Below are 24,141 nucleotides of genomic sequence, written 5' to 3' on the forward strand. Positions count from 1 at the left end.
CATGAGATTGCAATGGTAATTCTGTATGTCAGCAACTTTCTTGTACTGCATTGTAACCCGAAGGTGGGATTTATCCCACCAGCATTAAAGCTCCAGGTCACTGAGCCTTTTTTTTTTTGAATCAGGAGAGAGAACCATCTTATAGTAATTGATTTTGTCATAACTCCCCTTAAGCTATGAAATGACATAGTAAAATTTCCCCTTAATTCTGACATCTCTTTTAGGACTGAATAATTGGACCTACCAGAAATTGGTCATAAATGTCTCTACTTATCTCTACTTCATTGTTTTCTTTTGATTGTTGGCAGGGCCATTCCTTGCAGTCTTTTTATAACCCTTAACTTAGAAATTGAAAAACCAGCTGCTGAATTAGTGTATCTTAAAAGCACTGCTTTTACATCAAGGCAAGTGGTCTCCTACAGCAGAATTGAGAAGCCTCAAGGGACTGGATCTGAGAGCCATAGGGATCACAGTTACTCCTCTCCTCTTTTCCAACTTCCTTGTTTTCTCTTTATCTGTTTCTCCTCTGGTGGGGCACCATTAAAACTGAGCCAAAATATCTTTTAAAAATGGATCTCTTCTGCTCCAGACACCAGAAGAAATATCTTACAACCTTCCTTCATCTCATTCAGATGGACTGGCCATCTGATACATGATTTGACTTTCTGTGCCAGAAAAGACAATAAAATCAGGTGAGGTAGGGTGAGGTGAATTCTTATAGTTCTCTACTGGCTCTGGTTCTCTCATCTACAAGAGATGCCTCTATGTGTTCCTGGGAAGCTACATCTCAAAGATGATCTTAATGTGCAGGGTCCAAAAGTCCAGGATCCAGTCAAATTCCTGTTGACAGATTGGAACTTGAGAGGGTGAACCTCCAGGAGTGTGGATCATATCCGGAAGACCTTCTGACTCTTTCAATCTAGGTTACTTTTTAAAATGCAATTATCTTCACAAGAAGGGTCAGTGAGTTGATTGCATTCTGTATCAAAACACCTTTTTCTTCAACTTCCTTCACATCATGTAGTACTTGAGTCTACCCCAGAATTCCTGCCAAAAGTAGTTTCTCTTTACAATTTCAATCAAAAAACCATTTGCCTAAACCTGCTCATCCTCAAGAGTCCCAATGGCTTTGTCTGGTTGTCTACAGAACCATCAGATTCTTTCTAGACAGGACAAACTCTTTTAGGAAGTCAGATGTCATGTTCATCTCTTAATGTTGGCATGAACAAAAGTCTCAAAGCATCTAATACAACCATTTTCAAATGAATAAAATATGCTAATTTAGAAGATTATATAAAGGCTGGAAATACACCATCTTCAACTCTCAGAACACATTCAACATTTTGTCTCTATATCTTTTCAAGAGATCTGCAGAGTGGCCCTGGGCACCCTTTGATTCGGGGAGGAGTAAATTACTTCACTCATTTCCATGGAGCAGCTTGCTTTGCCCCTGAGCTAGTCCAACTGGCAAGTGGGCTGAAAGAAAGAGGGATTCTGGGCCCCTCCCACTTCCTGCTTCTCTTCTCCACTTCCCCGCTGAAAGGAGTAGAAGGCAAAGAGTCCCGGCTCTCCCCATCATGGCCAAAGTCACAATCAGAGCAGGGGGCCTAGCAAAAGAATAATGGCAGCCTCATTCACCCGTTATCCCTTGTGCAGCTTTGACAGACTAGCCACAGTAATCTAATACTTCGTGTCGACTGAGGAAAGTTGTATTGTTTATAAGAATAACAGAAATACCTAGAATATTTCAGACGTATGCATTTTGCACCTTTGTTCCGAGAATTTACTGTATGTTTAGTTCTTCTTTTCAACCACTTCAAGTTACATAGTATTATGAGGCATGGACAATGTGATAAATTTGGCAAGAAGAATTTTTAAGTGATTAATAGATTCAAAGGCCAGATGGGGACCATTGTGATTATCTAGTCTATCTGACCTCCTGTATAACACAGGCCATAGAACTTCCCTAAAATAATTCTTAGAGCATATTGTGATGCTACACCGTATATTCTTCATAGAAATATGGTTATGATATGAATATGGCATAACTAAAATATATTTGATGCAAGATGGCTCGTGTAAGATATAATTGGAAAGGTTATGATTTACTGAATGTGATTATCCAATTTGTACGCATGTACCATTTTAGTATCTAAAGTTAGGAAGATTAACTACATAACAATTACAACTGTGTGTGTACTTGGGGGGAACACTCACCAGACAGTAGACAATCCTCCTGAATGACCCATTTAAGAAGAACAATAGAACTCTGAAGATACTAATCTCTCTCTTTCCTGAGAAGTGTCATGGGACATAGCTATGACTCTACCAGGTCAGGTGGTCTTGTCACCTGATACAAAATACCACATTGGACACTGCTGGAACTTTTCCTCTGTAGGGGGATGGGGATCAAACAAAGGTTTCCCGCCTTAGTTAAATCCTTTTCAAGGCTGAGGAGGGGGTTAATCTGGACTCTCCTCCATTGCCTAACAAAGAAGAAGGACTGCTTAAAGAGCCTGAAGGGACAAAGGAACTAAGCTGAAGGGAAAGGTGGGGGTAAGTCCAGACTGAGACAGAAAAATAACTGCAACTCTAAGGTATTGAAACTCTGCAACTTACCTAAAATAACATGTAGGGTAATAATTTATTTCTTGAAACCAGTCTCTTTAAGAACTTAAGCTTAGTATGTGTGTTTTGTTTTATTAGCTCAGTAATCTGCTTTGTCCTGTTTGCTATCCCTTATAATCACTTAAAATCCACCTTTTATAGTTAATAATTTTTTTTCTTTATTATTAAACCCAGTTTGTGAAATTTCTAACAGGGGGAGGTAAGAAGTTGTGCATATCTCTCTTCAGTTTGAGGGAGAGGGAGAATTTTTATGAGCTTGTGCTGTGCAAATCTTTTTATACAGCGCAAGACAGTATTATTTTGGGTTTATTCCCCAAAAGGCACGTGCACGTGAGTGCTGGGTGAATCCTCACACAGAGATGATTTCAGTCTGTGTCTGCAGCTGGGTGTGGCCCTATCTGAGTGTGTGTGCTGCAAGAGGCCGGAGAGCCTAATTCAGCAAACAGGGAGAGGGAATCCAGGCTGGTGGAGCAGGAGGGGCTCACTGTAAACCCAGTACATCAGGTGGGAAGAGGGGAGGGTCTAACCTGTCACAGTGGCATAGTCAAGCAGGGTAATGTGCACAGCTTATTGCTTTGAAACACTGGTGTAGATTTTAAGTGTTTTAAGTGTGTTGGCTGGAGAACACACAAAGTGGTTACAGGTTTGTTATTTTCTGTTTGCTTATTTTGGGTAAGGGAAATAGCGGCAGAAAAGTCAATAAATGAATGAAAGTGAAGCTATCAAAAAGTTGGAGCTCTACAGATTGCAAGTAGAAGAAAATGAAAAAATGCGTAAGAGACAGTTGGAATTAAATCAGATGGAAATTGAAGCAGAAACAACCAGGCAGAAGTTAGCTCATGAGAGAGCCATGGAACTGAGACAGCTAGAGGCTGAGGAAGCCCAAGAATGGAGAAAACTGGAGGCTGACAAAGAACAGGAAGCAGAAAATGCCAGATGGGAAGCAGAAAATACCAGACAAAAGACAGCACATCAGAGAGCCCTGGAACTGAAAGACAACTGGAGGAAAAAGAGGGAAAGCATCAGCTGGCTATGATGGAGTGGAAGAGACAGACCCCTACACCAGGGAGCTCCACCTCTCCAAAAATCCATAAGTGGGAGCAGTTGTGCTCTCCTGTGATGGGATTGCTGCCCCTCACTGGTAGGTAAGGGGTTGAAGTCACCCTGGGGAGGCTGCACAGGAGGCAGCCAATGACTAAAAGTCTTATAGTGCCAACCAGTCAGGAGAAGCTTTATTAGAACAGCCAATCAGGGCCAGGCTGGCCCATATAAGAAGGGGCTGCTTAGCAGAGGGCAGTCACTCCCTGGAGTTTGAGGGAGGAGGACAACTGGGTGCTGAGAGGGTTGGAGCACCCTGGACAGAGCAGTGCTGGGTAGTTTCAGTAGAGTATGAGAAAGCTCCTGGGTGACGGCTGCCAAACTGAGGCCCTGATACAAGGGCAGAGGAGGTGCTGCGGCTGTGGGGGAAGTGGCCCAGGGCAGGAGACGGTGCAGTTGGAGGAGGGGCAACACATGGTGGCCAGCTATAGGGTCCCTGGGTCGGGACCTGGAGTAGTGGGCTGGCCTGGATGCACTGAGGGGAGTGGCCAGTGAATGGACTGCCGTTTGCCACTGAGACGAGCAGCTAGAATCGGGACTGCAGTTTGCCACTGAGGCAAGTGGTTGGACTAAGGACTGTCAGTCCTCTGTAAGGGGGGAAAGGACCGACTGGGACACCGTCGGAGGGCTGTGTCCAGAAGAGGATGGCGTGGTCCAGGGAGTGACACGGGTCCTGGAGGTGAAGACAGATGAGATGATGGGCGAGACATCACCTGAGAAGGGCATACTGGCAGCCGAGCTAATTCCCCAGACAGCCAGCAGGAGGTGCCATGGTGGTGAGTCCAGCCCCATTACACTTCCATACAGCGAGTCTAGGGACATTGCTGACTATTTCATCACCTTTGAGAGACTGTGTATGCTCCATGAGATTCCTGAGGATCAACAGATGACCACTTTGGTTGCAAAGTTGACTGGGAGAGGTCTGGATATATGCAATAAGATGCCAATTGGTGGTGCTGCCGATTATGGTAAATTTAAGGAATTGGTTTTTAAAATGTTTCAGATTACACCTGAAATTTAGAGTAAAATTTAGAAGATTTAAGGGAGAGGCTGGATTAAGTAATGTGGTTTATGTGAACCAAATGAGAGATCTACTGGATAAGTGAGTAAGGGGAAAAGGTATTACAATGTTTGAAGCAATGTTTGAAGCAATGATTTGGTTGCTCAGGAACAGTTCCTGAATATGTCTAATGATGATGTAAAACAGTGTTTATGGGATAAAAAGGTAGAGACGATTGAAGAACTTGCAACTTTTGCAGATAAATTTCAACAATCCCAAACACCCAGTAGGAATAAATCACAGGCAGAGGGGTTTAAGTTTAGTGGGAAGCAAGGTTCCCAATTTGCCCCTGGGAAGAAGGAGGGTGGATGGGAGGCTGGACACTCACCTCCCCAAGTTAACTCCTCCAGTCCTCATCCCAAATCTCCTGTAAAAGCAGAAGAGCCCAGAAGGTGCTATCATTGTAATTCCACTGAGCACCTGAGGAATAAATGTCCTATGCTGAATGAGAACAGGCAGCAGGTAACTCATGGAAATGCTGCTACCCAGAGCACAGAGGCACCTCAGGCAATTGCCACTTATCATACACGGTTTGTAAAGATTGCCACTGCACAGCCAGTTTCACTTAGTTGCTAAGGCCTTGTCTACACTACAAGACTATTTCGAATCAACTTAGTTCGAATTTGTGGATTCGACCTTATGAAGTCGAATTTGTGTATCCATACTAAATACACTAATTCGAATTTCTGAGTCCACATTCACGGGGCCAGCGTTGACTTTGGAAGCGGTGCACTGTGGGAAGCTATCCCACAGTTCCCGCAGTCCCCGCTGCCCATTGGAATGCTGCGTAGAGCCCCCAATGCCTGCTGGGGGGAGAAATGTGTCGAGGGTGGTTTTGGGTAAGTGTCGTCATTGAACCGTCAATCACAACCTCCCTCCCTCCCTCCTTGAAAGCGCCTGCGGGCAATCTGTTCGTGCACTTTTCTGGTCAGTGACAGCGCGGACGCCACAGCACTGCAAGCATGGAGCCCGCTGCGATCATCGCCATTTTCTCCTCCTCGCACTTTATCGTCCACCTCTTCCACAGTCAGCTGATGAGAAATTGGGCTACTTTTCAATGGTGCTGCAAGCACTGGGGGACCATAGGGGACGTTTTGCAAACATCAATGTCGGGTGGCCGGGCAAGGTTCATGATGCGTGTGTTTTCAGGAACTGTGGGCTGCTCAGACGCCTGCAGGAAGGTAGTTTCTTCCCGGACCACGAAATAACTGTTGTGGATGTGCAGATGCCTATAGTCATCCTCGGGGACCCAGCCTGCCCGCTAATGCACTTGCTCATGAAGCCTTATACAGGCGCCTGGGACAGCGACAAGGAACTCTTCAAATACCAGCGAGCAGCGAGCAGCGTGACCTGTGACTGTTCAGTTTCTTTACAGAGAAGCTGAACCTGCCCCTGTTTCTTTACCCAGTTACTGTTGACTCTCCTCTTCGGTTACATACCCCGTTCACCCCGTTTCCCCCACTTCCAACACCCGTGTAAAAATAAAATACATGTCCCATTGTTACTTAAGAAAGGTTTCTTTATTCATGACTTTGCGTTAAAGGGTTGAAACTGGGAGGCAGACTGTGCTGGGTAGGGTGTGCGGTGATGTAAAGACCGCCTCTAAACTCAAGGAATGACAGGCTCCTGTTCCTAGAGCGGTCCGCAGTGCCGGAATGCTTCTTTCAACGGAGCCTGCCATCCCTCTTTATGGAATTCTGTGTGCGGGCGGATATGTGACCTTGTGGTGGAGGAGGACGGATACAGATTCCTCAGCTGCGTGACTCAGCGGTCCAGGACAAGGACCGCTGTATAAGATCTGTAACCGCCCTCCCCCGCTGCAAAGTCACATCTCCCCCGCCCACACAGATCCTGGAAACCACCTCCCATACCGACCAGGGTGCCTACTGACTGCACCGTGTGTGTGACCCGCTGCTGATCCTGCCCCCGTGTCTGTACCCTGGGAAAGGTGACTGTCCTATGCAATTAACCACCCCCTTCCCCACGCCCCCCATTCAAACACAGTCTTCTTTGAAAAAACATAACGGAAACAGTAATTAACAGCAAAGCATTTTTATTAATTAAGTAGACAGTTAGGGGATGGGACTGGGATTGGGACTACTGTGAGTCTGGAAGTGAAGGACTTCGGCAAATGTAGGGTATGAGAGCTTTTGGGTACTTGAGCACTGTGCTATGGTGCAGTGACAATATTCACGTCCCCGGCCGCCCCTCCTCCTGATTATTTTTGGTGAGGGGGGTATGGGACTTTGTGGCAGAGGAGTGCAGTTGCAGATACACTGCAGGGGGGCTCTGTCCTCCTGCGGTCCTGCAGAACATCCACAAGGCGCCTGAGCATGTCCGTTTGCTCCCTCACTAGTCCAAGCATTGTTCCAGTCGCCTGCTTGTCTTCCTCATGCCACCTCTCCTCCCGTTCGCTGTGTGAGCGCTGGCACAGAGAGACGGTCTCCCTCCACTGGCTCTGCTGGTCCGCCTCTGCTAGGTAGCAGCCCATACGTTCCTCGAACATCTTGTCCCTTGTCTTTTTCTTTCGCCGCCTAATCTTTGCAAGCCTCTGCGAGGGGGATGCTGTGTCAGGTCTAGAGACAGTGGAAGCTGTGAGATGGGAAACAGGGAGTGAATTCCTTGCAAATATTCTTTTTTGCGAACAATTAACTGAGTCTAGGCTGTCTGTGTGAATTCTGGGTTGAGACCCCTGTGCCTGCTAGGGCACAAATCATTTTCGCGGTGGATTCTGGGTAAATCTCGCCAGTCATTCCTTCCTCCGGGAAAGCAACGGCAGACAATCATTTTGAGCACGTTTTCCATTAATTGCCCTGGCATACGCCATAGCGTGGCAACCATGGAGCCTGTTTTGGATTTTGTGTATGTCACCGTATGTGTACTAGATGCCGCTGACAGAGGTGGGCCAGCAGCGCTGCACAGCAGCATGCTTTTGCTTTTGCATGACAGCAGCGATGGTTACCAGGCATACTGCACCGTCTACCATACCATGAATTGGTAAGAAGACGGTAATAAGATGGTCATGGTTACCTGTCCTTTTGCACTGCACCATTTGGTGCTGTCATAAGTGTCCCTGGCCGATCAGCCAGGGGCGCAAAAGCCAAAATTGGGAATGACTCCCTGAGTCAATCCCTCCTTTTTGGTATCTAAAAATAGAATCAGTCCTGCCTAGAATATGGGCAAGTGTACTAGAGAACCACTGTATCATAGAACCAGAGAGCACAGCTGCTCTGTGTCCGATCCTGCATAAATTATGAGCTGTATGCTATTCACAGGGGGTGCTCCTGCAACAACACCACCTGTTCATTCTGTTCTTACCCCAGCCTTCCTGGGCTACCATACCATTGTCCCCCCACTTGTGTGATGAAGTAATAAAGAATGCAGGAATAAGACACAGTGACTTGTTTGTGAGAAATGAGTGGAAGGAAGCCTCCAGCTGCAATGATAGTCCAGGCAGGACATTAAGGAGTGTGGATGAAGGAGCCCATCATCCCTCTGCTAGTCCAGGGGCAATTGAATCTTTTATTTACAATGAAGGGTGGGGGCTGATGGAGCTCAGCCCCCTGTTGCAATGATGAGGACGGTTACCAGCCATATTGCACCATCTGCCATGAAAAATTAGGGACAGGCGCCCTTGATTGACCTTACTGATGCTAGTCGGCATGGTTACCAGCCCTTTTGCACTGCCCCATGTGCCAATAGGCTGACGATGATGACGGGTATCAATCGTATTGTACCGTCAGCCACCCATGGCGGGGGGGGGAGCAAGGATATTGGTGTTGAGTGCTGCAGCATCGCATCTATCTGCAGCATTCAGTAAAGATACGGTGACATGTAAACGAGTCAACAGAGGATTGATTTCCCTTTAACTTCTCAGGTTCGGGGGGGGGTGCGTAAATTGCAGAGCTGTGCCCTGAATCAACGCGGACACGGTGTTTTACCATAGAAGCATTTGGAGCTCATCCAAGAATGCAAATGATTTTCGGAGACAGCAGGAACTGTGGGATACCTTGCGTCCTCATTCCCCCCTCCCTCCATGAGCGTCCATTTGATTCTTTGGCTTTCCGTTACGCTCATCACGCAGCTGCGTGCTGAGTCTGTGCTATGCCGTCTGTCCGTGGATTTATTAAAAATACTTTGGACCAGGCGCACCATAACAGTAATTCCACTACTTAGATGCATGAGTCTCCTAGCGAGATCACCGTGAGGACGGGCACTGAAGGAGATAGAGAGCACATGCTGCGTGAAATCTATCACGAACCACGGACCTATGCAGCCGTGCTCGGGGAGGCAATGCTCCCTGAATACCGCATGAAAGCCTCGCGCGGAAAAGGGTGCTATCACGGAGCACCCAATAAGGCAGCTCTCCCCAGGAACCTCCTGCTGATGCTTATCGATTAACGGAAGGAGAGCTTCGTGGAGATCTCCCAGGAGGATTTCTGTTCTATCACCATATAGAGAGAGACCTCCTTCTCACACACTTCAGATTCCTGTTATATTAAGAATAAAAGTTAACATGGTTAAAGCACTTACCGAGTGCTCCTTCCCCTGATTCAGGATCCGGGTTCATGGCCGGGGAGGGTTGGTAGGGGATCTCCGTGACGGTGATGAATAGATCCTGGCTGTCGGGGAAACCAGCGTTGTAAGCCCTCTCGCCTGCCTCGTCCTCCACAAACACTTCCTCATCTTCCCCGTCCGTGAACATCGTCGAGGAACTGTCCGTCGACACTGTCCCATCATCAGAGTCCATGGTCACTGGTGGGGCAGTGGTGGCAGGCTCCGTAGCGTCCGTTTGCCGCTTTGATTTTTTGGTAGCCTTGTCTGGGGTCCTTGATTTTCACGCGGCACTGCGTTGCATGACGGCTGTATCCTCTGTCTGGATCATGGCTTTGGAGACCTTCTCGTAGGTCTTTGCATTCCGTTTGTTGGAGCGCAGCTCCGAAAGCACAGACTCCTCGCCCCACACACCGATCAGATCCAAGAGTTCCCGGTCAGTCTATGCCGGGTCCCTCTTTCTATTCAGAGATTACATGAACTCCTCTGCTGGAGAGCTCTGCATTGCTGCCGGTGCTGCTGAGCTCGCCCCGATGTCCAACCACGAAATGAGATTCTAACTGTCCAGAAAGGAAAAGGAATTCAAATTTTCCCGGGTCGTTTCCTGTGTGGCTGCTCAGAGCATCGAAGCTCGGACTGCTGTCCAGAGCGTCAACAGAGTGGTGCACTGTGGGATAGCTCCCGGAGCTACTAAGTTCGATTTGCATCCACACCTAGCCTAATTCGAGCTAGCCATGTCGAATTTAGCGTTACTCCACCTGTCGGGGTGGAGTACCAAATTCGAACTAACGAGCCCTCTAGTTCGAATTAAATGGCTTCCTGGTGTGGACGGTTGAGCGGTTAGTTCGAATTAACGCTGCTAAATTCGAATTAAAGTCCTAGTGTAGACCAGGCCTAAGTTTTGGAACTAGAGATTTTTGTGGTGTAATAAATAAATAGCATTCCATCACTTCAGTAACCTTTTCTTATTCCGGAGGATGGGGGAGGTTGATAAAATCAGATGCTGAAACACTGTCTCATTAATAAGAATTATGGAGATTCACCTTCATGATTATCTTTGATACTGGTATACACTGCATACTAAGGAAGTTAATCAGACTGAAGCTATAGTCCACTTTTACTAACATTTTAACCACAAATCTAATGCATGTAGCTAGAAAATGATAGACTACTCCTCGATAACATTTTTTATTCTAATTTCTTTTCTTAAATTCTTTCAATTTTGTAATTCTGTAGTACAAATAAAACTGAATTGTGCATAATCCTCTTTAGAAATTTCCCAATTTTCTTTGGAATTATATACAGTGATATGGTCTGTAAGAGAACATATCTAAATACAGTACTTTTGATAAACCTGATGGTCATACTTTCTTAATTCAAATAAGTCCCAAAATATTAAAGAAATTGAGATATTCTATGATATCAAATAATGTAAGTTATTGCATATCTACTCATATTGAAGCTAAAAACCTAATTTTTTTGAGATTACGAAAGAATAAAATGGCAGTCCTTCCAATGTTTAGATTATTGAGGTGGAATGGGATAACATCTGTGTACAGATAGTTTTGCCTCTGTCAATTGAAGAGAAATTTTTACAGTTTTCTCACAGTTTTTTGGGAAATTTTAATGCCCTGCATGATCTTCACTATCATGTTTGTAGCCTGTGATAGGGTCTTCTGTGGCTGGGCAGCCTAGCGGCTAGATCGTTGGATAGGGGCTGGAGGGCGGGACCTGCCCTCCTTTCCCTCAGGTCCTGGCTCAGAATTCTGGGCCACTCACACCCCTTGACAGGGGCACTGGATCTTGCTCCCAGCCATGATGGGGAGGCTCAGGACCTGTTGTCTGAGCTGCTCCCTATGTAAATCCTTTAGTTTGGGCATGGCCCTGCTAGTCCAGTTTCCCCACAGTTGGGGCTTGGTGGTAGATTCCCCTTCGCAGGGGAAGACTTATTTGCTTCCAGTGGCTGCGTTGGCAGGCAGGTTGCGTCTGTGCCTTCAGGCAGACACACAGAGAGCTCCTGCCTCTTCACCAGTCAGCCCCTAACTGAGCCAGGCTCCCGTCTTTTCTCCCCCTTCCAGGCCAGGCACTAGCTGCAGGTATAACAGGGTGGGGCTAGCTGAACCCACAGGTTTTCTTTAACCCCTGCTGTGCCTGGCAGACATCTCTCTCTACTCCTTCACATAGCCAGTTTTGCATAAATACACTCTACATATGCATACTAGTAACTTTGTTAGTACATTCAAGGTGTTCCTGTGAATTTAATGTAAGTTTGAAGTTTTGGTAAATGTCAACAAAAATAAATTATTACGCATTTGTGACCGAATAATCTTCCTTCTCTGAATTATATCAATTATCATTCCTGGACCTGCAGTCCTTATTCAGGTGAAACTCCAACTGAAAGTGGTTATTTTGCTTGAGTATGGACTGATGGATGAGGTCATAATTTATACTTAGCTCGCAAAGAAAATGAGATCAGTATCAGGTCATAAGTGTCTAAAGACAAACAATAACAGTATTTTTCTAAAGCAAGACACCAATAAAATGTTTCTAAAGGAAAAGAAACGTGACAAACCTCTCATATTTAATTACATAAGTGAGAACTTTATATTTACAACCAGTGGCATATTATGATCTGTAATTTGGCGATTCAAGAACATAATTTTAAAATTACCAACACATTATTAGTAATGAACAAGGGGAAATGAGATTTCAGTTACTGGAGTAAATAATAGGTTTTGGAAAGAAAAGCAAGTATCTCACAAATTATAAACATGCCTTTTGTTGAATGAACTTGTATTGCTGGGTATTATAGTGGAGAAAATGTTAAAGAACTGTTCATTGTTTAAAAATAACTTCTTGTATGTTCTCAAGGTCAGTTATTTGGGATGGCAAATCACATAAATTAGATGTCTGTAGGCAGTTTTAACATTTGCATCTGATGTTTGTGAAAAATGGCCTGCATTTTCATTCCTAATTCTAAATGTCCCACCTTTTTTCATTTAATAACAATAATGCTTAGCATTTTAATAGTTTTTCATATCTTCAAAGGTCTACAAATAAATTAATTCTCACAACACCCCTGCAAGTCTGAAATTAAGTTGGTCATTCTCCTTATTGTACACCTGAGAAAGCTGTGATTCAGCTAAATTACGTGATTTGCTGAGGGCCACATAGAAGTCAGTGACAGATCCTATATTAGAACAAAAGCATTCCAATTCACGAGTCTTTGCTTAAACCATTAGACCATTTTATCTCACTTCTGCATTGCCTTCTTTTTATGGTAGCAATGACTTTTCCCTAATTTTATATCCCTTTTCATATGCTATACCATCAAAATACACACAAATTCAGTGAGTTAGAAATTTATTGTTAAATATTGTTCTCATGTAAGTAGTTTAATATACTTCTTTCCTATCTTCGTGTAACTTGCACAAAAATCAACGTTATGGTAATACATATGTTGTTCATGAATGTTTGTCTCTTATGAGAAGCCCTTGAAGGGTGATCTTGTCACATGGCTAATAATTTTATCCTTGGTTGATTAACTGTATCAGCTTCAAGTTGTGCCATTTAAAAGAGGGCAGAATTGCTTCCAAAAAGCATGTAATCTCACTGTATAAGGAAACTGTTATCTTTTAGACAGCTGTTAAGTCTTTGTTGATTAAGGAAATATTTGAGGCTGTAGCCTGATTGTTCTCAATTTCTATTATAAACACATTTTTAATATTTCTGAATGAGAGAATGCTTTTTTAGTTATCAAGAGAAATCTGGCATAGAAAACATATTAGGGTTCATATTAGGGTTTTTTTCTTCGTCCATTGTGATCTAGATGTTTCATTGTTGCTGAAAATTGGCTGATTCATTCAGTGTAACATGATCGTTCTATATGCAGGCAAAAGGAAATGAATTACCCTTGGTAGACTTCCTTCTGGAGCCTTCTATTTCAATCAAGTATCTTTACCTTCTCTCTAATTTTGTTCATTTTCTTCTTTTTGTACGATTCAAGTAAATATATTGTAGAAATACAAAATCAGAGTATTTCAATGAAGATGGGGTTTGGGGAATTAGTCCCAAAATATGCTTTATCTTATGGTCTGGTTTTGAAAATACCAGATCCTCTTGTCAAATAAGGAGCAGCTCAGGGATAAAAGAGTAAATGTGTGTGCAAAACTGTAGCATGTTGTCAGGGTAATATCCCTTTATAGATTATATTATAGATGTTGTCAGGGTATATTCCTTTCTAGATAAAAGCAAGAAGATAACAGAGATCAAAATTTGCTTCTATGACTCCAGTCATATGTACACCTAAACTAATATTTCAGAAATCAATCATATACTACAGTCTCATTTCAACTTTTAGCTTTCTGATTTGATAAGTACAGAATTTTCTTTCATAATTTATGTTTGCATGAAATCATGAGCATCTTTCTGTTTTCATTTTAATACTGTCTTGTATTATCACCATGAATGTACAATGGATGTCACCATGGAAAATACTGTTGTTGGTTTCTGAAGTAATTATTACTTTGGCAGTAGGTGCACCAGCAATTGATCTGTCTTTGAGCCAGATATGGGAGGCCATAAAGGGATGTAAATGCCCAGAAACAAGCAGAGGGGGCATCAGAACGAATGTAGTATGTTCCCCTCCCCGAAACCATGGAAGCTCTTCCACATCAGCACTATGCAGTTAGGGTTCAATGGATATTTGATTGCATTGAAAGGGGGGCAAACTTAGGAAGCCTCTGCTCTATACAGCATGCTCCCCTAAGTATCCAATGGAAATATGCGTAGAAAAGTCAGTGTTTATTAATTCTGCTATTTGCAGTATTAGCAGGTGTGCTTTGCATTTGCTGCTCCACTTTGGTGATGTGATAGAGGGAACATTGGCATCCTGGCTCTTAACAGTGCTAGGTTTGCACGGAGTGAGTTACAGAGAGAAGCATAGAGGGTCTGGTTCTCCACATGGATGCTCCACGAGCTGTGTATTGAGATCAGATTTCTTCTCCATGGCTCCTCGGACTCTTTGTGTACTTCAGTGGCTGCATCCTCCATGTAACCTCATTACTCTGATGAACGTATGAGTCAGGATTTTCTCAGCTTGAAAACCATAGGTTTTTACACTACTACTTCTCTTCCCTCTGTTTTTTCCGCTTTATAAGAGAATGTAGGCCACAGCATTTACTACTGGAGAGTCCTTTAAATATTCTTCTTCCTTGTCTATTATTTTATTAGATGGATGAACCGTCTGGGTCTTGCAGCCATTGGTTATACACCTGATGACAAGAATATTCGGCCAGATGAAGGTAAGGCTTCTGTGATTTTAAACAAAATTGACTTAGAGGTCTGATAAGAAAGAGAGGCTCCAACAATGCTTCTGTTAACTGTGTCATCTCATGATTTGGACATAAATCACAGATATCTCACAATGAGTTGATTAATGTAGGCAGTATCTTTTCACTGTTTGTTTTCAAAGATATGTGTAACCTCTTAGAAAATATATTTAACTGTGCAAACAGAAGAAAAATGAAATCCAGAATGATCATTTGAAAAAGCAGAGAAAACATTCTTAAGGCACTCTTTAGGAAAACAAGCATGATGACTAGAATTGCTATTTTACATTTAGTATAAGAATGCTAAGTGAAAGCAAATGGCTCTGCATAGGTCTCTGTTATTGCCATCAGCTGTGCTAATCCCTAATGGGAGAGTGACATGGGCATAGGGCAAGTTGCACTTTAAACCCCTTTTAGTCCCTCTTGAGTGCACTCTTCAGGTGACAGGCTTGGCTTCCTTCACCTCTCTCGGGGTGGAACCCCAAAGTCCAACCACCCTTGGACTGGATTTCTGGGTTGCAGCCCTGATTCCAAACTGTGTTAACATAACAGGCCCAAATGTACTTGGCACCTGCAAGAAATTTTCTCTTTAGGAGTCTGTGACCAGCAACTGATTAAAGAGAGTTAAAAAGTTGTATCAAAACAAACAGATTTTTGTTCACCCAAAGATACATAGTAAGAAGGTAAGAGGGATAAAACAACAAAAGGCATATATGCCTCATTCTTACATCACTTTATTCTTTTCTTGCAAGTGTTGGGTAAGATTCACTCAACCCAGCCATCTCTACTCCTGGCTGGGAGCGATAGACGACAGGCTCTGCAGTATTCTCTTGTGTCTCTCTCTCTGTCAGAGGCTCACCTCCAGCCACTGCTGCCACTTAACACCCCCTTCCTCCCTAGGCTGGGAACATTAGTGGTTTAGTATCCCCTTTGATGCCAGGTTTGGGCCTGAGAAGAATAAACCTTGCTCTCTGACAGTACCTTATTTTTGCCATTGTTTCATTTCCTGTTTGTTTCCTCCCTAACAGTCTTCTCTGAGTTAACTCCTCAAAATTAGGCAGGATAATATCAAGCCAATAAACTGAGATGCAAGTGCATACGATGTTCATTAAAAATAATACAGATAACTCCCTCATTCTCCACAGAGAGACAGGGTAGTAGCCCTTCCCCCCCATTTCTCCACCAGCCAGCAGAGCAAGTCACACACAGCTGGGGTGAGGAGAATGCACTCATTTAAAGAGAAAATAGTAAACAGGAGAGAAAAATGAACTGAGAAAAAGTCTTGTGTATCATCACATACAGATTATGATAAAATACCAAGATTATGATAAAATACCGATTTGGACAATAGAATGACTTGATGATTAACTGAATATTTTGATATTGCGGTTTGTAAATGCTTTTGTCTTCTGTGATGGAATATGTAACTCCTTTCTGATTATTACTGTTGGGGAAGAGAATTTCACTATAAGCACAACACGGAGTGCCTGATTTGATAGGCTATAGGTATACTCCTTGGGTGAGTTTTGAGGCATTGAGCTGAAAGCGAAGTGCCTTTCAACCATCCAGGAAGTCTGTCCATGAAAGTCAGTGGGACCGAGGTTCCTAAGGTTATACCTACACTGCAAAAGAAATCCCATGGCAGCAAGTCTCAGAACCATGGTCAACTGACTTGGGCTTGTGGGACTCATGCTATGGGGCTAAAAATAGCAGTATAGACATTCCTGCTTGTGCTGGAGCCTGGGCTTTGAGACCTGGCAAGGCAGGTGGGTCTCAGAGCCCAGGCTCCACCCCAGGCAAGAATGCCTACACTGCTATTTTTAGCCCTCTAGTTCAAGCCCCCAGATCCCAAATCAGATGAACCAGGCTCTGTGACTCACTGCTGTAGAGGATTTTTTGCAATGTAGATGTGCCATAAGTGTCTAAGTACCAGATTTTCAAAGTTACTTAGGGGTTTGAAGATGCAGATTGGTAACTAGTGGGATTTTCAAAAGTGCCTGAGTGGGTTTGGCACTTAACTCCCTGTGAAATCAATGGACTTAGATGCTTAACCTGCTCAGGCTCTTTTGAAAATCCCATTAGGCACCTATCCATGTCTTAAGGCAATGGTCACCAACCGGTACATTGTGATTGACTGGTTGATCCTGGAGCCTCTGACAGTCTATCACAATCTCCGGCTGCTAAAATTCCGGTGGTGCAGCGGGGTTTCCTGCCTGCCATGGCCCCGCGCTGCTTCCAGAAGTGGCCAGCACACCCCTGAGACCCTGGGGGTGGGGGGGACAGGGGTCTCCGTGCTTCGCTCCTGCCTGCAAGCACTTCCCCCACGGCTCCCATTGGCCAAGAACGGGGAACTGCGGCCAATGGGAGCTGCAGGGGTGGTGCCTGCAGAGATGGGCACCATGCGAAGACCCTGCCCCCCCACCAGGAGCCACAGGGATGTGATGGCCGCTTCTGGGGGCAGCGTTGGGCTGGGGCAGGCAGGGAGCCTGTATTAGCCCTGCTGTGCCACTGCCTGAGGTAAGTGCCACCCAGTGGGAGCCCACATTCCTCCCACACCCCAATCCCCAGCACTGAGCCCCCCTCCTGGAGCCAGTTCCCCATACGCCCTCCTGCACCCCAACATTCTGCCCCAGCCCAGGGGCCCCTCCTGCACCCAGACTCCCTCCCAGAGCCCACAGCCCATCCTGCACCTCAACACTCTGCCCTAGCCTGGAGCCTCCTCCTGCACCCAAACTCCCTCACAGAGCTTGCTTCCTTCACTCCCTCTTGCACCCCAACACCTGCCCCAGGCTCATCCCAGAGCCCCCTCCTACACTCCGAACCCCTCACCCCCAGCCCAGAGCCCGCACCCCAGTCCTCCCCCCCCAGCCCAGTGAAAGTGAGGGGGGAGAGCGAACGACAAAGGGAGGAGGGTTGGAGTGAGCAGGGCGGGGCCTCAGGGAAGAGGCGGGGTACAGCCTGGGTTGCATTTAAATTCAAAAAGTGCATAAAAAGATTGGAGACCACTGTCTTAAGGCATCTAAATATCTTAGAAAATCCAGGCCTTAGACGCTTCAGAGTCTGGGACTTACACCTTGTCTAGATCAGAGAAAGTATCAATTATGCTTTGAAAATGTTGCCAATACTATCTTATGAGTAAATAGTTCAATGAAACGAACATTTTGTTACCAGATTACTGGAGTGAAAGTGACCAGGATGATATTGATGGCTCTTTAACCCTGAAACAGGAAGGCCCTTCAACACTATGTGACACCTACCATCGAACACCCTCAGTAAGTCATGAATAGTACATGCTGTATAAGGCCAAGAAATAAATGTCCATGCTTCTTTGATTAGTATTTTGCTTGTTTTGTAATGGTATCTAATTACATTATGAGCAGAACAGAGGTGGTTTTCAGCTGTAAACTCTGAGAATATTATCATTTCTAGTGGCTAAGAGGTGGAGTGAATGTTCTGAAAATAAGAAATGGGAGCACATAGGAAGAAGAGGCATCTGCCGTCTTACTCTGCTGTGTTTACCTAGTGTGGTCAAGCCATTTTTTTCTTTAAAAAAGAAAAATCCAATACAAGAGGAATACATAGATTTTTGACTCCAGTATGAATAAAATGTCTTGTGCTTGGGTCATCTCTATTAACTGAGAGTTTATACTGTATCTACAGTGTTCCATGTTTACTGGAAATTAAGATTTTTAGATTATATGCATATAATAGTCATGATCTGGAGGAAACATACTTTATTTATAAGTAACATATCTTTAAAGACAAGTTTCTTTCAAAATATAGCATTTTGTAAAATACCCATTGTATCTGCAATATTTTTCTTAAGTGTTTTAATGCAAAAAATAGCTGATGAAACTTGTGTACAGTATATGGGCAGGTTCTGATAGCTGATAAAAGCACTGCTGCTATACAATACATGAGTAGGCTGTGATATTTAATCTTTGTTTCTAAGTGCAGATAGGACTGTTCTCTATTTTTCTTTCAGATTTTTCTTCAGCGTCAATGACACGATCCTCACACAACCAGAACCAAAGAAAGAATGACTGAGGCAACAGCATCACATGGGTGAAGTTCAGACTGATTTTCACCCATGTGATGCTGTTTTATCAACCGGGATACAGGTTAAGCCCCTCCCTTTCTGTTTTTCCACTTTTTTGCCTTTCTCTCTTTTTTTAATTAAAATAATACAAAGACCAAGCAGAATTTAATTAAAATAATTTGGATAAGCTCAGCAGTCCCCTAAAATTTAAGTTTTCTTGGATGCTGAAGTGTCTTTTTTTTTTCTTCCCTGTTTGGCTGGAACATCTGCCCTCTGAAAAGAAAGGAAATCCAGTTATGGTTTCTTTCGGGGGCTTCCATGTCTTCCTCAAAACACACTGCTGGACTAGCTGTAAGCTGGTTAGGTCTTTGCAAAACCTATACCAGTGCTATCCTGTCCTTTCCAGCAGGAGTTGCTCTTGGGCAGAGAATGTGTCAAAACAAGAATAGGGAGTGGTTAAAATTATAGTGCTTACATAAAGTATTACACAGTTAGTTATGTCTTGCTCACTAAGAGTTTATAGTGTGATATACCAAACTATACAAATCAGAACATTTGGTTATTACTAACATATACTGAACTGTATCTGTTGTGGTTTGCCAATGTCTAGTCACAATTATGTCTTTATAAACAGATATTTTCATTCCTTCTTAGGTGAATTCTTCAAGTCCATTCCCTGAACCCAAACATGGTCGACACTTTTCAAGCGAATCTACCCACTCTTATTCTTCTGTGGAGGATTCTCGACAAGATGCCACAGGAAGTACACACTTGTCAGGATGCAGACCTCCCTATCGAGAGAGGCGCTCATGGCAGGACCTGATAGAGACCCCCTTAACCAGTTCTGGCCTCCATTTTCTTCAGACTGTTCCTCCTGACCCAGAATACATGAGTGGCCGACCTGGAATGTCACCAGAGAAGCGAAGACAGGCAACATTACCAGTCCAAAGACGTCACAATCAGGAACGAGATGGACCTTTCCCTTTGGTGGAGTGGCAAAGAGGATATAGTTCTCATAACAGGCCCCAGAAGCAACGTAGTCAAAGCCTTCCACGAAACAGAGATGTCAGGGGCAAAGGGCATGTGAAGTCTTCAGGCATAACAGAAGAGAAGCCTGAAGAGAAACTTATAAAAAAGCAAAATAGTTTCTGTGAAGAAGGTAAGATTTTGAAGGAATTGTGACACCAATACTCACCATTGACCTCAATGGGAGCTTTGCCATTGACCTCACTGATGAATGATCAGGCTTTATATGAGTATCTTTGTGGCAGAATTATAATTTCCAAGAAAGCTGAAAATATGGAGATTGCATTAGTTACTACACCATAATTTTGGTTCAGAAAGTCTATGTATGTTCTGATTCCAACTTTATTGTTGACCAGAACAATTGATTTTATCAATTCTCCAATCAGGAAAGGATATCAGGTGGTTATTCTATAGGCAACTTTCAGAATTCTTGAGCTTTTCAGGATCTTTCATTACCCTCCCATCCAAAGTTGCCTGGATTGTTAAAAAAATAATTTTTTTTTCCAGAAAACATAAAGGAAATCAGGGAAAGTACAGATGGTCTGCAAGAGCTGTACAAGTCTTTGGAACAAGCCAGCTTGTCAGCCTTTGGAGAGCAGCGTCCTTCTACCAAGCAGGAATTCCGGAAGTCTTTTGTAAAGAGGTGCAATGATCCAATTATCAATGAAAAACTTCATCACATCAGAGTTCTCAAGAGCACTTTAAAAGTAAGCTGTTACCGTTAATGTTTATGTTCAACATGAAATTGTAACAGTGTAGCTTCTTAAAATTTTCAGAGTATGGACTTTTATTTTAGAGAGAGAATTAGGTCACAAGGAAACTTTGGCAGTACTGAGAGAAACAGAAGGTAGGGGACAGTTGCCAACCTCACAACCATTGCCAGTATTTGGCACTCTTGTTACCTGTGTCATGGAGGATGCCAAGGACTGAATTGTCAAGAAGACCTAATTTACTACACTTTTACAATTAGAGATGGTCACTGAAAGCCACTGTGGAATCATGCCAACGGATATAGGGAAGATTGCATTGCACTGTGTGAGCTGTAACAGTTCTGTGTATAGATAAAGGACCTTAGTGTGCATTGCAGTTGCTCTAGCACCTTTTCGTTAGCACTCAAGGACAAATAAAAGGCCAAGTATAACATGTCATTTAAATTGTATTTCTGAAATATGCTGTGGTTTTTTTGGCATTTAACAGGCAAAGGAAGGGGACATGGTAACTATCAACAATCTTCTGGATGATCCCAACTTGACATCAAAGAAGTTCAAAGAATGGAAGCTAAAGAACTATGAATTTTTCCTGGACATTTGTGAGTACAGCGCTGCTCTGAAACCTCAAAATGGAGCCGCTGAACTTGTAACCCCTGCACCACTGCTGACACACACACATTCATTCATTGAAACACATGTCTGACAGGACTAGCACCATGAACACTTGCTGGGTGCCATGAGAAATCCAATATGGCAAACTCTGTAATATTTGTAAATGTACTCAGCAGTATTGTAAATAACTTGGATAAGAGAATAGTGCCACAGGATGCCTACTACATTGCATGATAAGTATTATTCTGTTCTGAATTATTTTGTTTGCTATTATCAACCAACATGCTTATCAAGTTCTGCATTAGAAAGAAACAGTGCAGAAGTGTAATGGAAAATATATACCAGTATATTTATTTAAGGACTATACTAAAGCTAAGCTTATAGTAATGAGTTCTTACAACCATTTTATATATTTAGATATATATATATAAAATATGTAAACATATCTACGTATATAAAAGGTAACATGGTAGTTTATATTTTTTAAAATACCCTAAAATTCACCTTTTCACAAGTTTTTCTTGAAGGAAATATATATAAAAAAATACACTGGCCACTCTTAGGGGTGCACATTTTTTTCCAACCTTTCCAAGCAGTGGTAGCTACCATCTTTATGAAATTACAGGAGACCAGAGTAATAAAGTAAACTTAACCACTTTTGTGTGCCTTACAATGTATAGTGTATATATCCAGTAAATAGACTCTCCTTTGGCCCTATGGGTATACTGTACATGCCACTTTGATGTTGTGATTATTTTTAAAAGAATGAGCTTGCCTTTAAAAGGAGTGGCCATAGGCATGCAAGTGCGGCACAGAAGAGGTTAAGATACAAGTAAAAGAAAGCTGGTTGTTCACCGATGCTGTCACTTGAACTGACTTTTCTATCTACTTTGAAGTGTTTCATGGTAAAAGAAAAACATCTGCTTCTGAAGATGGTAGCTATGGCAGTTTTCATAATCACACCACTGTGAATTTCGTGCCACAAACCTGTGAGTCATAATTATTAAAATATTGTAATCTGAGGCTTCAAGACTGAGAATTAAGTAAAAGATTCTTGAACTGATCAATTGTTTGTATATCAGACTGTCATAAAGCTGGGTAAAGAATTCATATTGTTCAAAATTATTCACCATATAATTTTTTATCTGTAGATACTTCATGAACAAGTTAATTGCAAGTATTCAATTCAGTATTTGAAATTCAATCTGTATTAGTTAGTTTTAAATGGATGAATAAAATCACATGGTTTCTTTCTGTTCAATTCTTAGAAATTTGAAGAATCAGATTTTTGGAGTGAATACTTGCATTTATGAAAACAAAATCTGCTTTCCATAAATATTCTTGAAGATGCACTTAAAACTCAAGTTTCTGCAAACGTTCCTGCTTGTGAACTTATTTATTAGAATAGTCTCAGAAAGCAAACAGAACAATCAAAGCAATTTCATATATAAATTCAAATAAATATTTGCAGAAAAATGTTTTTGCAGTATGTGCCCAGTTCTAGTTTCACAGAAGAAATCAAATTGTAAAGTTCAAATTATTTGTTGTGATATGAAATGGAAAAAAAATGGCTCAAGGAGATAAATTTACTTACTTTATAGAGACCAGAATTTAGTGAGAAAGCATCGTTTTGTTTAGTTCATTTACGATATGGTACCTGAAAAAAAGGAATACTACTTACTTATTTTTCTGTTATCACTATTACACCACCATTTATTTGAACCACAATGGACACAGTGGTAAAAAAATTCACCCTGAAATAATTCCAAGATATAGTTATATTATTAGTAGAAGAGTATTACTGACCTTTATATTGGGTTCTCTGCATCACACCAGCTCTTGAATCATGAAATCATTGCAGTACAATTATAATTACAGTTGGATAGAACATACATTTAGGTCCCTAATTCGACAAAGCAATTAAGTCCATGCTAGGTCCCATTCAGGTCAATGGGTCCGTAAGCATGGGCTTAAAAGGGTATGATCCTGCTGCTGTTTAAGTTAATGGCAAAATTCCCATTGACTTCAGAGGAGCAGGATTAAACCCTAAGTGCTCTGCTGAATAGTGATGGATTTAAGCATGCACTTAAAGTTAAGCCTGTGCCTAAGTGCTTTGCTGAACTGGAGCAATAATGAAGGTGCAGGGAATAGACCGAGAAAAACTTGCCATCACACATTCACCAAAATCAGAGTTGTGATATTCATGCAAACAGTAAACACAAATCTGAATGTATTTACTATGTGAACATTTTAATTAGTGCACCACTGAATAGAAAGAGCATGAGAAGAGGTATCTTTCTAACTTTTGTTCATATCAGATCTATAAATATTATAGATAGATATAGATATCTCACTATTTTTTTATTGCTGTCCTCCATATGATGTGGAAGGAGTATTATGTATTGAAATAAGCAATGGTGTAAGGTGGAAAAGCCACTTTGAAATTGTACTGCATACTGTATATGCACTAACAAGAAGCTATTGGTCACAGAATACTAATTAAATGGATTGTGCTTTTGGTGTTCTTACTGAGATTTAAACAGCTGCATTTTGGTTCAAACCCAAACCACAGTCTGTGCTTTTGTACTAAGATTTTAAAACAATATTCAAGAGGGATTCCATTGTATTGTAACCCAAAGATCAAAAAATGCCACTTGTCTGGAGGATATGTTAAATGAAGTCTTCGGTAAACATTAAAAAGTGAACTTACACTCTTCTTCTCAAATATTAATTGGATAGAGATAAAATAGAAAAAATAATATTTTTTCTTAGTGGATATGTGCCTCAAAAAATAAACAAAAATGATAGTTAAGACACTGGATCGCAACCTTCATTTCTCAGAGGGTTTAATATAATTAAAAGAAAAATAATCAAAGGTATTTCTGAAAGATAATGAGTGGCTGAGATTAGACTAGGCCATAAAACTAATCCCTCCCATGGCTAAGAGATCACAACTTCTTTTGATCACATTTTCTTAAAGCTTTCCTCGGCATGAGTCTATGCGTTTTGAAGTTCTAAGTGATATGAGTCTATATTTTACTCTTGGAGAGCCATCCCCATCAAAGAAGCTAAAATGTGTTTTGG

At 42.5% G+C, this 24,141-nt stretch overlaps 1 protein-coding gene across 1 annotated transcript in view; it reads left to right on the forward strand.

Moving 5' to 3' along the window:
- The window catches only part of LOC123377890 (connector enhancer of kinase suppressor of ras 2-like), a 474,233-nt gene extending 450,519 nt beyond the window's left edge, over positions 1–23,714 (forward strand). The window contains exons 20-25 of the mRNA XM_045031225.1: positions 14,573–14,643; positions 17,842–17,942; positions 19,364–19,868; positions 20,243–20,442; positions 20,933–21,044; positions 21,954–23,714. Of these exons, the coding sequence (XP_044887160.1) occupies positions 14,573–14,643; positions 17,842–17,942; positions 19,364–19,868; positions 20,243–20,442; positions 20,933–21,044; positions 21,954–22,057 (1,093 nt within the window). The 3' untranslated portion in view covers positions 22,058–23,714. The remainder of the gene's footprint in view (positions 1–14,572; positions 14,644–17,841; positions 17,943–19,363; positions 19,869–20,242; positions 20,443–20,932; positions 21,045–21,953) is intronic.
- Positions 23,715–24,141: the final 427 nt, after the last annotated feature.

The sequence above is a fragment of the Mauremys mutica genome, chromosome 9 (assembly GCF_020497125.1).
Source record: "Mauremys mutica isolate MM-2020 ecotype Southern chromosome 9, ASM2049712v1, whole genome shotgun sequence".
Lineage (NCBI taxonomy): Eukaryota > Metazoa > Chordata > Testudines > Geoemydidae > Mauremys > Mauremys mutica.